The sequence below is a fragment of the Biomphalaria glabrata genome, chromosome 6, assembly GCF_947242115.1.
Source record: "Biomphalaria glabrata chromosome 6, xgBioGlab47.1, whole genome shotgun sequence".
Taxonomy (NCBI): Eukaryota; Metazoa; Mollusca; class Gastropoda; family Planorbidae; genus Biomphalaria; species Biomphalaria glabrata.
Window position 1 is genome coordinate 17666268 of NC_074716.1, and position 16701 is coordinate 17682968.

Sequence of the window (16701 nt, forward strand, 5' to 3'; positions counted from 1 at the left end):
AATGTTTGGATTTAGATCAAGTCATAATGTTTGGATTTAGATCAAGTCATAATGTTTGGATTTAGATCAAGTCGTAATGTTTGGATTTAGATCAAGTCGTAATGTTTGGATTAAGATCAAGTCATAATGTTTGGATTTAGATCAAGTCATAATGTTTGGATTTAGATCAAGTCGTAATGTTTGGATTTAGATCAAGTCATAATGTTTGGATTTAGATCAAGTCATAATGTTTGGATTTAGATCAAGTCGTAATGTTTGGATTTAGATCAAGTCATAATGTTTGGATTTAGATCAAGTCATAATGTTTGGATTTAGATCAAGTCATAATGTTTGGATTTAGATCAAGTCATAATGTTTGGATTTAGATCAAGTCATAATGTTTGGATTTAGATCAAGTCGTAATGTTTGGATTTAGATCAAATCATAATGTTTGGATTTAGATCTAGTCGTAATGTTTGGATTTAGATCAAGTCATAATGTTTGGATTTAGATCAAGTCGTAATGTTTGGATTTAGATCAAGTCATAATGTTTGGATTTAGATCAAGTCATAATGTTTGCATTTAGATCAAGTCATAATGTTTGGATTTAGATCAAGTCGTAGTGTTTGGATTTAGATCAAGTCGTAATGTTTGGATTTAGATCAAGTCATAATGTTTGGATTTAGATCTAGTCGTAATGTTTGGATTTAGATCAAGTCGTAGTGTTTGGATTTAGATCAAGTCGTAATGTTTGGATTTAGATCAAGTCATAATGTTTGTGTGGTGGGTTTGGCACAGAAGACAACTAAATGATGAAGGCAACTCGTAGGACGATTCGAAACTGTTTATTATATACTAAAGACCTGCAGCCATACGTGAACACATGGTGTAGAACCAAGCACAAAAGGGAGTGGAGACAACTTAGGTCCAGTAACATACGGACATTACAGCGATAAGAGATGCCGGTCGAATGGACAGTGCCCACGTTGGTCTGCCTTGTCATGCGCGGACACAAGGTGCCATCTAGGGTGAAGGGTCACGTGGATATCGAGGTGGCCGGTGTTTTCTAAAAAGATATCCACTCCACTACAGAGCCCCTAGCTTGAAACGACCCTTCCCGGGGCGTTCAGCCTAGTAGGTTTCTGAAAACCGAAACAACTGTTTCTTGTCAGTGTCTTCTGGGACGACAAACATCTTTCCAGTTTGTAACGTGCTGGTTCCATCGGTCATACAGAGTGGTCTGTCTTTCTCTAAACATAATGACTGGGAAGCTGTAGAAAGTGTGATAGGGAGCAGTGAGCGAAATCGTCTTTGTGGCTGGTTAAAATGCTTGTAGTTTCTTCTTTGTCTATCTGGCCTCTGGACTCTGTTATGCTTGTTCTTGTTTGGCTGCCCAGAGTTAAAGTTTCTATTTCTCGATGTTTGAATTGAGTGACTTGCATCTGTATTGTACATTGCATCAGCTTGTTGCTCATTGGTTCGTTGTTCTACTTGGTGGGTTGGCTGTGAAACAATGGGTTCACTGTTGCTCACAGATTGAACCTCCGCTGTGAGTTGTGGTGATTGCTGACAGTGACGCCTTACATGTCCAACTTCCCAGCACTGGGTGCAGACTGGTGATCCATCATCAGTGTATGGGAAGAATCCTCTCTTCGTCTTTGACCATACAAGACCCGGCGGTGCTGTTGGTCGAATTCTGTTTTGGTTGCCATGTTTCGTGTGTCTTTGTGTGGGTCTGCGTTGACTATGTGGTTGACTAGAAAGTGGGTTAGTTGAACTTGGCAGACTGACCCCTTTATCTCTTCAAGTTGCTTCTCTAACTTGGCCAATTTCGCTAAGAGAACCTCAGACCACTGCTCTTGGGCTCGAGCTGCATCTTTGTTCTGGTTCTCCAACTTGAACGCATTGTTTCGTAGCGTTTGAAAGCTTGTCTGGGGATGTTGCACTATGAACTTAAACAGCTCTCTACGTAGGTCAGGATCACTGATTCCATAGGCAAATTGGTCCCTCAATCTTTCCTCTTTGAAACATTCTATGCCTTCTCTTTGTTCTTGTCGGATAGCCGTTGTGAACTCCTTAAATAGTCGGTGAGAAAATTCAAGAAGTGACTCGCGTCTTCTCTGCTGCGACATCAGAAATGTAATCTCTGCCTCTCGCACAGGTATGATTACTTCAAACGCAGAGGTAAGTGCATCGAGCAGAGCTTCTGGATCACTTCTGCTATGAGGTGGCTGAAGATCTACCTCTACTCTAGCTGGACCACTTATATTCGCAATGATGGTTGCTGTCTTCTCTTGAGGCGAGAGGTAAGGTCGAAGTTCCCATAGATCTCTTATTTCTCTGACGAAATCTTCAATTGAAACTTCATCATTTCTGCCTTCCCCACTGAAATGTCTAATTTTTCTAGCAGGTTCTATGATGTAATGAGAACGCTGACAGGCCAGTTTCAATGCCTCAAGTTCAGCTTGTAGTCGAGTCAACATCCCCTTAGTGACACATTCCATTCCCTCCGGCTCTCCTCCACTGCACATGGGACCCATGTCTCTCCCCTTCACTGAACTAGGTTCCACCATATTTCCCTCCATCTGGCTGCAGGTCTTAAGAAACTCTAACAATAATAGTAACCTAATAACGAAATCTATCTCAACAGAAACAATGTTCAAGCGAAGTAAAATCACAATTAAGAAAATATAAGCAAATTACATTAAAATAAACTAAACTAAATCTAACTACCCTGAAACAAAAAGAAGAAAACAAAAAATAGAAAATATTTGAAAGTACAGAAACAGGAATAAACTAACTGTTACTTGTTGACATCTACGTCTGGTTGTCACTTTCTTAGTTTCGGTTGTCAGGAAGCAGATTCTGAGACGTCTTCTGATCCCACAGTGTAGTCTCTCTTCCTGACCCCACTCGTGGTACCAAGTTTCTGTGGTGGGTTTGGCACAGAAGACAACTAAATGATGAAGGCAACTCGTAGGACGATTCGAAACTGTTTATTATATACTAAAGACCTGCAGCCATACGTGAACACATGGTGTAGAACCAAGCACAAAAGGGAGTGGAGACAACTTAGGTCCAGTAACATACGGACATTACAGCGATAAGAGATGCCGGTCGAATGGACAGTGCCCACGTTGGTCTGCCTTGTCATGCGCGGACACAAGGTGCCATCTAGGGTGAAGGGTCACGTGGATATCGAGGTGGCCGGTGTTTTCTAAAAAGATATCCACTCCACTACATTTGGATTTAGATCAAGTCGTAATGTTTGCATTTAGATCAAGTCATAATGTTTGCATTTAGATCAAGTCATAGTGTTTGGATTTAGATCTAGTCGTAATGTTTGGATTTAGATCAAGTCGTAATGTTTGGATTTAGATCAAGTCATAATGTTTGGATTTAGATCAAGTCGTAATGTTTGGATTTAGATCAAGTCGTAATGTTTGGATTTAGATCAAGTCATAATGTTTGGATTTAGATCAAGTCATAATGTTTGGATTTAGATCAAGTCGTAATGTTTGAATTTAGATCAAGTCGTAATGTTTGGATTTAGATCAAGTCATAATGTTTGGATTTAGATCAAGTCGTAATGTTTGGATTTAGATCAAGTCGTAATGTTTGGATTTAGATCAAGTCATAATGTTTGGATTTAGATCAAGTCATAATGTTTGGATTTAGATCAAGTCGTAGTGTTTGGATTTAGATCAAGTCATAATGTTTGGATTTAGATCAAGTCAGTGGCGTAACTAGGGGGGGGAGGGGGGGGAGAATTTTAAAATCCCCCCGGGCCCCCACCTAGGGGGTCCCCCAAATGGGTGTCCGAAATTTATTTGTAAATACATAAATTAATATATTTGATTGACAATTAGTGTCAACGGGTGTCTTTTTTTTTCCACTATTTTTTTTCAACATTTATGGATTAAATTATCACAAAGACTAAACCTAGATCTAGTTTAAAAATATTTTTTCCCACAGAGATCAAATTTTCTTTTAAAGTTGGTTTTACATTTTAAACTTTGTTGCCACGAATAAAACTGCATGATATACAGTAATACAGCGAATTCCAGGTATTTTGTTACCTTTACTAATAATAGATCTAAATAGCGAGTATTTTATGGCTACACTAATTAACCTTGAAGCAAAATTCACAGAATCGAGTATAAAAGATCCAAAAGTTATTCTTAATAATGCTAGAATAGTCCATTATTCGGGTTTTGGCGTCTATAATATCAGAATTAAACTTCACACTCGAGCTATTACCCCTCTATTCATCTTTCCTCAATCCAATGGAAACTCTCTTTTTATTTCCATCTAATCCTTTTGCTTTCGCACAAAACATAAACAACAAACAATGACGTAATATCATATAATATTATCACACTCTTCCTTTTAAAGTTCTTAAGAGTGATATCTACTAGCAGGGCCGGCCCTAGCATTTGCGGGGCCCTATTCGAAACGGATAGCGCGGGGCCTAGTCATGGTAGGGATAAGCATAATGTCAATATTATTTTCTTTTTATTAGAAAATAGGCCTACTTTCGTCTTCGCAATACATTTTTATCAAATGAAAGTTCGATATGCCATTTTTTATTTATTGGCACCCCAAAATGTCAATTTGGTCTATTCTTCGGGAGATTTGAATAAATTCAAAAATAGTTCAGGACTTTACGTATATTTTGCCTTTTCATGAGATTTCCTGGATGCCCTGGAAAATCAGGAGGTCGCGAAAACCCTGTTATTTTATATACGTTATAATGATTTAATTTAATAATGTACACTTAGAATTAGCGCGGGTCCTATGAAAACGCGGGGCCCACTGCAACCGCATAGGCTGCAGTGGCCTAAGGCCGGCCCTGTCTACTAGGAACTTTAACAATTCGTCCACTTCTGGTTGTCTTGACTGGAACAACAAGTTCTCTAAACATTGGTCTATAACTGTCTGTTTCGTTTGTTCCAACAGTTTGCAGTTCATTGTCTCCATCGGTATCATAGTACCCAGAGATGTCTTCATCGAAACTCTAATTCAAAAAGCGTTGATTTCTTCTGTATGTTTTTCCATCGTTTGTCTTTATGATGTAAGATCTGGGTGCTGAATGTTTTTTATGACAACTGCTTTCTGCCATGTTTGACCTAGACGAAATCTCCGACAGAATAATCTTTAGGTATTTTTGCATTTGCATCGTATTTCACTTTGCTATTCATCTGTCGTTCGTTGAGTAATGTCTCTGCATTTTCAGCTACCAATGGTTTCAATAGCTTGTGATCAGTTGGAATGATTCTCTGAGTCTTCTACTCGTCAGTAGTTGTGATGATGATTACGGCAGTCCACTTATAGAAGTATTTCTATACTCGAGCATAACTAGATATGGATCTTTCCCAGTTTTGTATGCTCTGAATCCTTTTGCTTGCGCACAAAACATAAACAACCAACAATGACGTAATACCATATAATATTAGCACAGAATCTTCTTCATGCATTGGAAAATTAAGAATTTTTTGCCTATCTTGAATTCTGGTCAAAGCTCCTGCGCCCAATTAATATAGTTCGGAAGAAACTACAAAAGTCTGGACTGCATATACGGGAAGCTGCTAAAGAAATTAGTACCATTTCATGCTTTCTGCAAAATGATGAGAAACTGACAAAAACCAAATCCATCGAAAAAGCAAAAGAAGGTAGTGAATACTATGGATTCCCTGTAATCAAAACAACCAGAAGTAAGAAAAGACTTGATGGGAAGTTGAGTTCTAATGTAGGACTGTCATTAGAACTGCAATTCAAACGTCTTACGACAGAAGTGCTGGACAGATTTCATATGGAGATGAAGGGCAGATTTCAAAGGCTGGAAAGAAAATGGATACCTTTGGGTTTCTTCTTGAACCAAGACACCTGTTAGATGAAGACCTGCTTATGACAAACTGTGCTACCTTTCCTGTTTTTATGATCAAATAAATGGCAAATCGCTTTTTCAACGATGTCATTGATGCACCAGCACTTTTCATCAACAAACCAGTAATACAATCACCAATAGACATATTGAGGAAACAAGCTTCATATGGTAATTACGTGTGCTCAAACTTTGCAACCTCCTCCGAATTCCGCTAACTCAAAACATCAAAAGCTATCTCAGGAGCACAATGACACAAGAAAGGCTTATCATGGCTTTGATGTCAGTGAAGTCACAAATACTAGAAAGTATCGATGTAGTTGATGTTATAGATGTCTTTGCTGCACAGAATGCACGACGTGAAGCGATATCAATTTAGATTTGTCACTTGTGCATTATTTAACTAATAAACAACGGTATTATTCATTAAAAGAGTCTTGATGATTACTTTTTGTTTACTGATATACTGAACCAATTTGATTTGGGGCTTATATATTTTTGCGTACATTATTCCATGTCATATGTCGAATGTCAAAATGCAAGGGGCCCCCAAAGAGGTCAATCCCCCCGGGCCCCCAAATCCCTAGTTACGCCCCTGGATCAAGTCGTAATGTTTGGATTTAGATCAAGTCGTAAGATAATGAGCAACACGAACATCCACCGCTACGTTGACTGCTACGCTCCAGGAGAAGTTTACTTTTTTTTCTCTTTTATCAATCAACGTCAAGTTGTTGTTGTTTTTAGTTTTGTCTTGTTTTTTTGTTTTTTAGTTCCCATGAATCAATGGCATGTTGTAGCCGTTTACAGTGGTTGTCAACCACTAAATTATGGAAGGAAATGAATCTGTTAGCGTTGACTTCTGCTACAGTACATTATTGATCTGCCAAGAATTTTGTGTGGTAATTATGCATGCATCGTCAGTCTAGGTAATAAAGCAGCGCTTACTGTAGCAGCCTCTCCTCTGGTCTAGAGTATTTCTTTTGGAAAGGTTAAATAACTCGTTACATAGACATTACCCTAGGAAGAGGTGAGTAATTTACTGCCTAACTAATTACTTCCCCCTTTTCAACAAACAATTTTACCGGAGTTATGGTTCGTGATGTCATGAACGTATAATATCTTATCAATTACAGAGGTTCCTTCAAATCAGACAACAATATGGCGCATTTTCCTGTGTTCATCTAGGCGAGCTTGTGAATTAAAGACGTAAACTGTGACGAGTCTTTGATTTTCCTGGTTAATTCAGGCACTAAGGAAGAAGGAGAACTTGTACGATTTAGTCTTAGCAAAAGGAATAAGAACTGTGCTTTAACATTTGTGTCTTTCTGAATATTTTATGTTTGTTTTTGCAAATAGTGGATTAGTTGGTTTTTTTATGTACTAAAAATGCAAAAAGAAATCAGAATAGTAGACTACGTTGTTAAGTCCCTTTGTTCAATGTTGTTTTATCTTCTTGGGGTCATCTACCTTATCTATTCCTCACCAAGCCCGTCTCTCTCTCTCTCTCTCTCGCTCTCTCTCTCTCTCTCCTTTTTTGATACCTTTTAATGTATCAAAAACTGAGATGACAACCTCTTGACTGTTGTGAATATTTGAGTTCAGGAAGAAGGAACAGAACAAAAGATTTTCTTTGAAAACAAGGAAACAGTAACTCAGGAAGTCGAAGTAGACTGGAGGAAAGAAACAAAAGTTGAAGGCCTTGGAGAGAATGGTGGCCCCCCAATTATTATCCGAATAATCAATCCTCACATATACATATGCTTAAATAATTGTTGAAACGTTAATTTTGAAATCTTAAATATTATTTTATCATTATTTTATAATTTATGGAACGTGTAAAATTAACTCCCTTTTCTCTACAGACGGGGGGAGAACTGCATTTAATTCAGCCGGCGGTTATGGCAGTGTTTATGAATATATATAAATAGTATTTACAGTGTATTCGCTTGATAATTTGATGAGTGACATTATATTGAAAAGTTTTTGTTTTGCGTCCTTATGAAGTCGTAATGTTTGGGCAAGTTTTACTGGACAAGAAGCTCTGGATATAAACAAAGGCTAGTGTCAAGTTATGAAATGACAAATAAAACATTTAAAAATTAAAAAAAAAAGTCGGTTTGTTTCATAGTATGCCCTTGGTTTAAACATAAGATGCTAATTTTTTCAGTATATAGTGTGATCTTGGTTTAGAACTATGAGATTCGTTAGTTAATAAGGAATGATAAATGGTTATCAACTAATTTATGGAATAAAATCAATTTTTTTAATATGTCAACTTCAAATGTGATGTTTGAGTGAAATTGTGAATTGAACATAGATTTTGTTTGCTATTGTTATAATGTTTTGTGATGTCTGATATACTACGTAGGACAAAGTCCTCAAGGCTAAAAAAGTTTCACCAATATAATAATAATTAATATTTTGATTATTATTTTATTTTATAACATATGTATGCTGTATACCTGTGGAATGTATGCAGTATTAATGTCGTTTGTCTGCTGTATGTCTCCTGCATGTCTTTTGTGTGTGTGTTGTATGTAAGCTGTATGTATGCTGTATGTGTGTTGTATGTAAGCTGTATGTCTGCTGTACATCGAGACTGACCTGTTGTGATGCGTAGACGTCCCTGACAAAAAATGTCTCCTTAGACAAACTGCCCTCTCCTAATATGTCCTTGACCTTGACTGTCCCTATGGCGTCGTGCCTGGAGAATCGATCGAAATCGTAGATGTTGAACTGGAGACATCTCTCTGTCAGCTCTTCGTACTGCACGATAAAAGAGAAGGTCTCGTTGAACTCTGGGTTCAGCGTCTTCCGGTGGACTTTGGTCTGGAGCTTCGTTTTCCTGTCAGGCAGGAGGTACACCTTGACGTATGGGTCTGAAGTTCCTGAGAAGTCTTTTGCTGGAAGGTTTTCGGCTCTGTTGATAGTAACCACAAGAGCAAGGTCTTCTTGGCTGTATCTCAGGCTGAAGAAGAGCTTACCACAAGGAACGTGTTCAGATCTTAAGCTGTCCACGGAGGCCTGCTTGTAGAGCTCCGGCTTAATGGTACCGAGATCTGGTTGCTCTTTCTGCTTGACGCTCTGAACGGTGAACTCGATTTGCGAAAGGTTTAGCCTGTGAGAGACCAATCGCTGGAAGTTTTGGTGCCTCTGCGGCACGGTGGGCAGAGTCCACTGGCGGTCAGTAATGTTTTTCTTAGCAAGTCCCCCTTTGAGCTTGCCCTGCTCTGACGTGTGGGTGACAATATCTGGGTAGCTGCGGCTGATAGGAATGGCTCCGGGGGCCGCCCACTGAGTTGTCGGCAGACCGGTGGAGGAATCGGTGGCCGGAAGTAATGTCAGGCCTTTTTTCTTCCGGTAAATGTACCATGCTATGACCATCACCAGACCAACGAACAAAGCCAGTCCTCCTGTTATACCACCGATAAGCACAGCATCGGGACCTGAAGTCAAGAAGAAAAATGATTTAAAAAGTAACTTTTTTTTTATACAAAAGTATTTGCTCAATATTTACAATACTGGAGTCAAATTGCTTAAATATAAAAAATAATGTTTTCTTTTGACTATTTTAAAAACTGCCTTATATGAACCGAAGCATGACTAACGTAGAGAACATCTAAAGTTGCCTAATTAGATAATAAAAGAACAAAAAGTTTCTAGTTTTGGAAACTTCAGACTGTGTGGTTATTCTGTGAATACATTAGAATGATATTGACATAGTATTAAAAAGAAGTTAATGATCCCTTTTGACTTCCTACTATTAGTTCATATTTTCTTCATATTTAAAAGTCATACGAATGTGGTCAAAATCATATGAATGTGGTCAAAGGAAACTTATTTTAAAGAATGGAATCCTTTATTTCAAGATAAATCTCGCACAGTGTAATCCCGAGGGTTAGCTAAGTTTAAAGAGAACCGCGCTAGGAACGCGAAAGTTGTGTGTTCTTTTCCCATAGTGGTCAATGTTTGTCTCCCTTTGTCTCTCATTGACCCTCCTCTTCTTACAACAATTGTTCATTGCTTATATCAGTGTTTCTCAAACTGGCCCGCGGACACCCTGGGGTCCACAAGACTACCAAAGAGATCCGCAAAAAGATGACGATTGTATACAATTAAAATACCTTCTTCATTGCAAGCTTTTTTTGTACTTAAAGGCCCGTGGGCAAATTTCGACTACAGTATATCAAGTGGTCCACGGCTGAAAAATGTTTGAGAACCTCTGGCTTATATGTTTTATATATATAATTAATTATTATATATATCAACACATTGGCAAAGCTTACTTTTTTTTTAAACTAGCATGAAAGATGGGAGAAAAATATTTTTTTTAATTTTGTTAAAACTTCATTTTTTAAATCTCTTTTTAAAAAATGTTGGGACCCTAATAAAGGTTACGTGCTTCACCCACATTTTTCTACGCCTCTGAGGAAGTAAGCAGTTTTCTGGCCCCACTGCGAGCGCCCCGAGAGATCCATCAGTATCTTCCTTGGTGAAGAAAAAAAATGGCAAGACTTACAAGGGACTTGTTTTTCTGTGTAATTCCAAGACTTTCCAAGAGAATCCTTATGCTAATGACTGAATCTCCCCAGGCGGCCGGAAATAACGGGATAAATACCCAAGCTCGCAGTCAGTGCGCATGCCCGAGAAGATGCCTTAACAGCATGAAGTTTGTTTATATATATACTCTGATTTGAAATGTTTTGTTTTAAATTATGTACACGTCACACTATAACAGCTTTAAAGTTACATCTTTACTTTAGTTATAAAATGAAAATGTAATCTAAATACATCAATTCTGAATTTGCGTAATTATACATACAAGGTCTATGCCTTTACATCCCAATTCCACATCTGATCCGCCTTTTCCCACTTCTGGTATCATAATAGATGACTGTTTTGTTTAATTTGGAAGAGGAAGCTGGTATTAACCATTCACTATTAATTCAAGCTTTTAATCCCCGTTCATGGTGGTATCAGGATATAACGCTTTTGATACAAAGTACAGGAATCTCTTTGTCTTCTCTCTCTCTCTCTCTCAAAAGTTCTTTGACTCTCTCTCTCTCTCTCTCAAAAGTTCTTTGACTTTCTCTCTCAAAAGTTCTTTGACTCTCTCTCTCTCTCTCTCTCTCAAAAGTTCTTTGACTTTCTCTCTCAAAAGTTCTTTGACTCTCTCTCTCTCTCAACAGTTCTTTGACTCTCTCTCTCTCTCTCTCTCTCAACAGTTCTTTGACTCTCTCTCTCTCTCTCTTTCTTTAGGGCTTTTATCTCTATTGATTTTCTAACTCATCGTTCTCTCTATTACACATTATTCTTTTTTCTTCTTTTTCTTTTGATCTGTCTATCTGTCTGTCTGTGCCTGTCTCTCTCTCTCTCTATCTCACTCACTCTGTGTTTATTTTTTCCAGTTCCTTCTATTCATCTTCTTCACTCACTTTCTCAATTTGTCCCTCATTTTTTCTCTTCTCTGTCTCTCACTCTCTCCTTCTTTCTCGCTTTTTACATACTAAGACTTGATGTTGAACACATAAAAGGCAAACTTCAGTACTAGACGACAAAGAGACGAACGTTTCAACTTCTATGTGATGAGTCTCTCCTAGGAGAGTGGAAAGTGCATGCTTAGAAATGTAGACAAAAAAAAAACCCAGACTGTGAGCACTATTTGTTATGGCTTATGCTCATACTTCAGAAATCTCGTGGTCAAGGAGTTAGTTATTTCAAGGTGAATTTTATCAAACGCAATTCAAGGCTTCAAATCTTGCAATAACTAAACGATATAAGAAAAAAAAAAACATTTGTCAGGAAGTATGAAAAACTTGAGATAAAGAAACTTTTAAAAGTTGTTTTTTTTCAATCAATTTCTCCTTCATGAAGCTGGCGGTGGTCTGTACATTCTTATACTCTATAATATTTGTAATCTATACATTCTTATACTCTACAATACTTGTAATCTATACATTCTTATACTCTACAATACTTGTAATCTATACATTCTTATACTCTACAATATTTGTAATCTGTACATTCTTATACTCTACAATACTTGTAATCTATACATTCTTATACTCTACAATATTTGTAATCTATACATTCTTATACTCTACAATACTTGTAATCTATACATTCTTATACTCTACAATACTTGTAATCTATACATTCTTATACTCTACAATATTTTGACAAATTTTAACGGTCCCATTAGATAGTATTTTTTTTCCAATTATATAAAATATAGTTGAATTTCTAGGGAAAACTTTCAAGCGTGTCCAGTGTTCAGGTTCAAGTTTCCGAGCATGTTTTTTCATCAATAAAGAGTTAGCAAGCTAATAAGAAGAATGGTATACCTGTGATCAGCCAGTCAGTGTCTAGGCGTATATGTAGGTTAAAATACTGGCTGGGAGAATGTGCCACAAGGGATTTATTTTTTTCACTGAAATGTTTGTTCAAATTGTTTCTCTTAATCTGAAATGTGCGTGTGGAACAATGAGTAATGTGTTCATTTGTATTTCTCTTTTGTTATGTGCCAAACTCATGTCTCATTTTCAGGTCAAGGTAAGAGAGTGAATAAATCCAAAGTCTTCAGACTAGTCGCAAGTATTCCTCGGGTTTAGTGTGTCCACGCAATCTCCCATCTGACAATGTCAAGTTCTCATCATCCGCCAACATAACAGCCTTTAAATGACACCGAATGGTTGGGGCTAATTATATACAACGTATACACATGATATGTTAATCATATACAATTTATATACAACTTATGTACAAATTATATTCAAGATATATATACATCGCTGCAACGTGCCTAACACTTGTACAAGCTTAGCCTATAGTGACTACTTTCTATTAGTGCAGAAGATTGTTACAAGTTAATATTCTAACTAGGTTATTGCTTCCAGGTCTGTCTCGTTGGGGAAATAGCAAAAACATCTCATGAGAAAAAAAAACAACAATCGTGAGTGCAACTACTATACTTAACTACAGAAGAATACGTGAGGGGGAAAAGTCAGTATGGATCTCTTACGGCTAAAACATAAATTATATACCCGGCCTGACAAGCATTTTGAAAGGTCAACACTGTCCATCGCCAGTTATTGGATCTACAGCACAAACCAATGTCCAACAGGAGATCGATCTATTACGACATAGTTTGGCTGACATCATCAGCAGGCTATCAACTCTGAGAACGTGACCTCGTTTCCTGGACAGGCGGTAGAGAGTACACTTGTGTAGGAGTGCCACGATTCATGGGACATAATCACCGACTACATCGCGGGATGACCATTTTTTAATGTCGTAAAAATAAATATAGTAGATGACCACGAGAGAAAGAAGGCAAGAATATTGTGAATACAGGTCGTTGTGGTGACAGCTAGTCCAACTAAATCTGTGTTAGCTTGTAGCTCCAGACAGCTAGTCCAACTAAATCTGTGTTAGCTTGTAGCTGCAGACAGCTAGTCCAACTAAATCTGTGTTAGCTTGTAGCTCCAGACAGCTAGTCCAACTAAATCTGTGTTAGCTTGTAGCTCCAGACAGCTAGTCCAACTAAATCTGTGTTAGCTTGTAGCTCCAGACAGCTAGTCCAACTAAATCTGTGTTAGCTTGTAGCTCCAGACAGCTAGTCCAACTAAATCTGTGTTGTAGTGTATTACTGAATAAAACCTAAAAGCTCTTTTTTAAACACAAGTGATCTAACTGTTATGGACTATTAATACAGCTTTCAATTCCAATATTGATATATGTAGAAACACATGAAAATAAATGTAATAATAAGATGTTAAGCTACTAAACCATAAAACAACAAGCTGAAACAACTTTTAAAAATTACAATTAGGCATTTTACGTAGGCGACCTCTTTTTTTAGACCACATAGAAATGTTCAGTGCTCACTAGATCCAAAATAAACAGAGCCCTTACTACCATTTCTACGTACTCTAGATTCTGGATATAAAGAAACTCGTCGCAACCTTTAGCCTCGGCGTGAGTTTAACGAGAAGAAAATTACAATTTAAAAATAGATTCACAGCCAAAAAAGAAAATCCCACATATCTAGGTGTAAAAGCAGATCAAAGATTTCTTTTACACATTTTATAACAGACTATCTTATAAAGCATCACAAACACTCAACATAATAAAAGACCTAGCAGGAACATCCTGGGGCGTGGACAACCAAGCTTCCTTACAAATAGATGCCAGAAAAAAAACTATAACTCATCATTAGAGATAATTCTAACGAAGCCTCACGTCCAATTGGTGGAGACATAAGAACAACTCCTACAGCAGACTATAAGCCCCAAATAAAGCCCCTAAGTCAAGACGTAGCAGAGCAGCACTAGAGGCTATTTAAAACTACACAACGTTGGAGATAGGAACATCAAGTTTTTTTTTAAAAAGTAAAAAACTCTGTTTCAAATGATTGATGAACTAGCCCTGTGTTTCAAATGATTGATGAACTAGCCCTGTGTTTCAAATGATTGATGGACTAGCCCTGTGTTTCAAATGATTGATGAACTAGCCCTGTGTTTCAAATGATTGATGAACTAGCCCTGTGTTTCAAATGATTGATGAACTAGCCCTGTGTTTCAAATGATTGATGAACTAGCCCTGTGTTTCAAATGATTGATGAACTAGCCCTGTGTTTCAAATGATTGATGAACTAGCCCTGTGTTTCAAATGATTGATGAACTAGCCCTGTGTTTCAAATGATTGATGAACTAGCCCTGAAACATCAATCTACAAGGAAAATATCAGATTTTCGAACTCAGAGTCTTCCTGATCTTTACGAAAACAAACATTTTGAGATAAGAGCAGCCTTCCAACTAAGAATAAGACATAATACTAATAATTATCACCTTAACAATAAAACCCACCACTGTGTAGACAGTGTGCCTATCCTTATGAAACAGTGAATCGTACCCTTATAAAATGTCCTTATTTAATTCGCCTTATGCAAACCCTACTACCACTACAGCCCAACATAACCAACATTCTGTATGGCAGTGATGAACAGCAAAACATCAAGCTACTTTTCACTGGCACAAACTGCAAAAGAGCCTACAGCTCAGCGGCTTGAACTTTGACCTCCACTCCTTTTCGTCAGCGATACTTCCATTCTTTAAAATTCTGTCTTAATCAGCTTGAAGGTTTCGTCAGAAATCCTTATTCAATACACACCCACGCACACAGATACACACAAACTCAGTAACGTGAGAGACAAAGTCAAGAAAAAAAGAATTATGGAAAGAAATGTTTTGTATCAATCACTGAACCGTGTGATGTATCAATGAGAGATCAATGAGACCAACGTAGTCAATATCATAAATCAACTCTTTGACTTTATTGACCTATCGTTGAACCTACTGATAGCGCCATCTCGGACACTATGATTGGAGGATTTCAAGGGGAGACAAAATAATACACTCATTGGGGCTTTCTCGGATTGAGTATTTATTTTGTTGATTATTCAGTCAAGTATATCTGGCTTGTCAGTAGCAAATGTCACAACTCCACTTAGTGTCCTAGACCCAGCTGTTATTTTGTGACTAAGCAATAAACAAAAGATATAAAACTTGTCCACGAATGAAAGACTCCTAGTAACATTGGCCTACTCAGAGACAACAGGATCAGACTAAACGACACAAATATTTTACAAATGAAAATGACATTAAAAAGACAAAATAGCCTTAAGAGTTACAACCCAATGTAGGATTTTCATAAACGGAGATTACCGGCATGTTTCTGATGTACAGAGTATGGAAATATGGATAAGCTATATATTGTAGGATTTTCATAAACGGAGATTATCGGTTTGTATCTGATGTACAGAGTATGGAAATATGGATAAGCTATATATTGTAGGATTTTCATAAACGGAGATTACCGGTTTGTATCTGATGTACAGAGTATGGAAATATGGATACGTTATATATTGTAGGATTTTCATAAACGGAGATTACCGGTTTGTTTCTGATGTACAGAGTATGGAAATATGGATACGCTATATATTGTAGGATTTTCATAAACGGAGATTACCGGTTTGTTTCTGATGTACAGTATATGGAAATATGGATAAGCTATATATTGTAGGATTTTCATAAACGGAGATTACCGGTTTGTTTCTGATGTACAGAGAATGGAAATATGGATAAGCTATATATTGTAGGATTTTCATAAACGGAGATTACCGGTTTGTATCTGATGTACAGAGTATGGAAATATGGATACGTTATATATTGTAGGATTTTCATAAACGGAGATTACCGGTTTGTTTCTGATGTACAGAGTATGGAAATATGGATAAGCTATATATTGTAGGATTTTCATTAACGGAGATTACCGGTTTGTTTATGATGTACAGAATATGGAAATATGGATAAGCTATATATTGTAGGATTTTCATAAACGGAGATTACCGGTTTGTTTCTGATGTACAGAGTATGGAAATATGGATAAGCTATATATTGTAGGATTTTCATAAACGGAGATTACCGGTTTGTTTCTGATATACAGAGTATGGAAATATGGGTAAGCTATATATTGTAGGATTTTCATAAACGGAGATTACCGGTTTGTTTCTGATGTACAGAGTATGGAAATATGGATAAGCTATATATTGTAGGATTTTCATAAAAGGAGATTACCGGTTTGTTTCTGATGTACAGAATATGGAAATATGGATAAGTTATATATTGTAGGATTTTCATAAACGGAGATTACCGGTTTGTTTCTGATGTACAGAGTATGGAAATATGGATAAGCTATATATTGTAGGATTTTCATAAACGGAGATTACCGGTTTGTTTCTGATGTACAGAATATGGAAATATGGATAAGCTACATAT

General features: G+C 37.2%; 1 protein-coding gene across 4 annotated transcripts in view; it reads right to left on the reverse strand.

The window, feature by feature from the left end:
• The window catches only part of LOC106051588 (synaptotagmin-6-like), a 95622-nt gene that overhangs the window by 38707 nt on the left and 40214 nt on the right, over positions 1 to 16701 (reverse strand). For all 4 annotated transcript variants that reach the window (XM_056033494.1, XM_056033492.1, XM_056033493.1 and 1 more), the window contains exon 3: positions 8468 to 9309. In XM_056033494.1, the coding sequence (XP_055889469.1) occupies positions 8468 to 9309 (842 nt within the window). The remainder of the gene's footprint in view (positions 1 to 8467; positions 9310 to 16701) is intronic.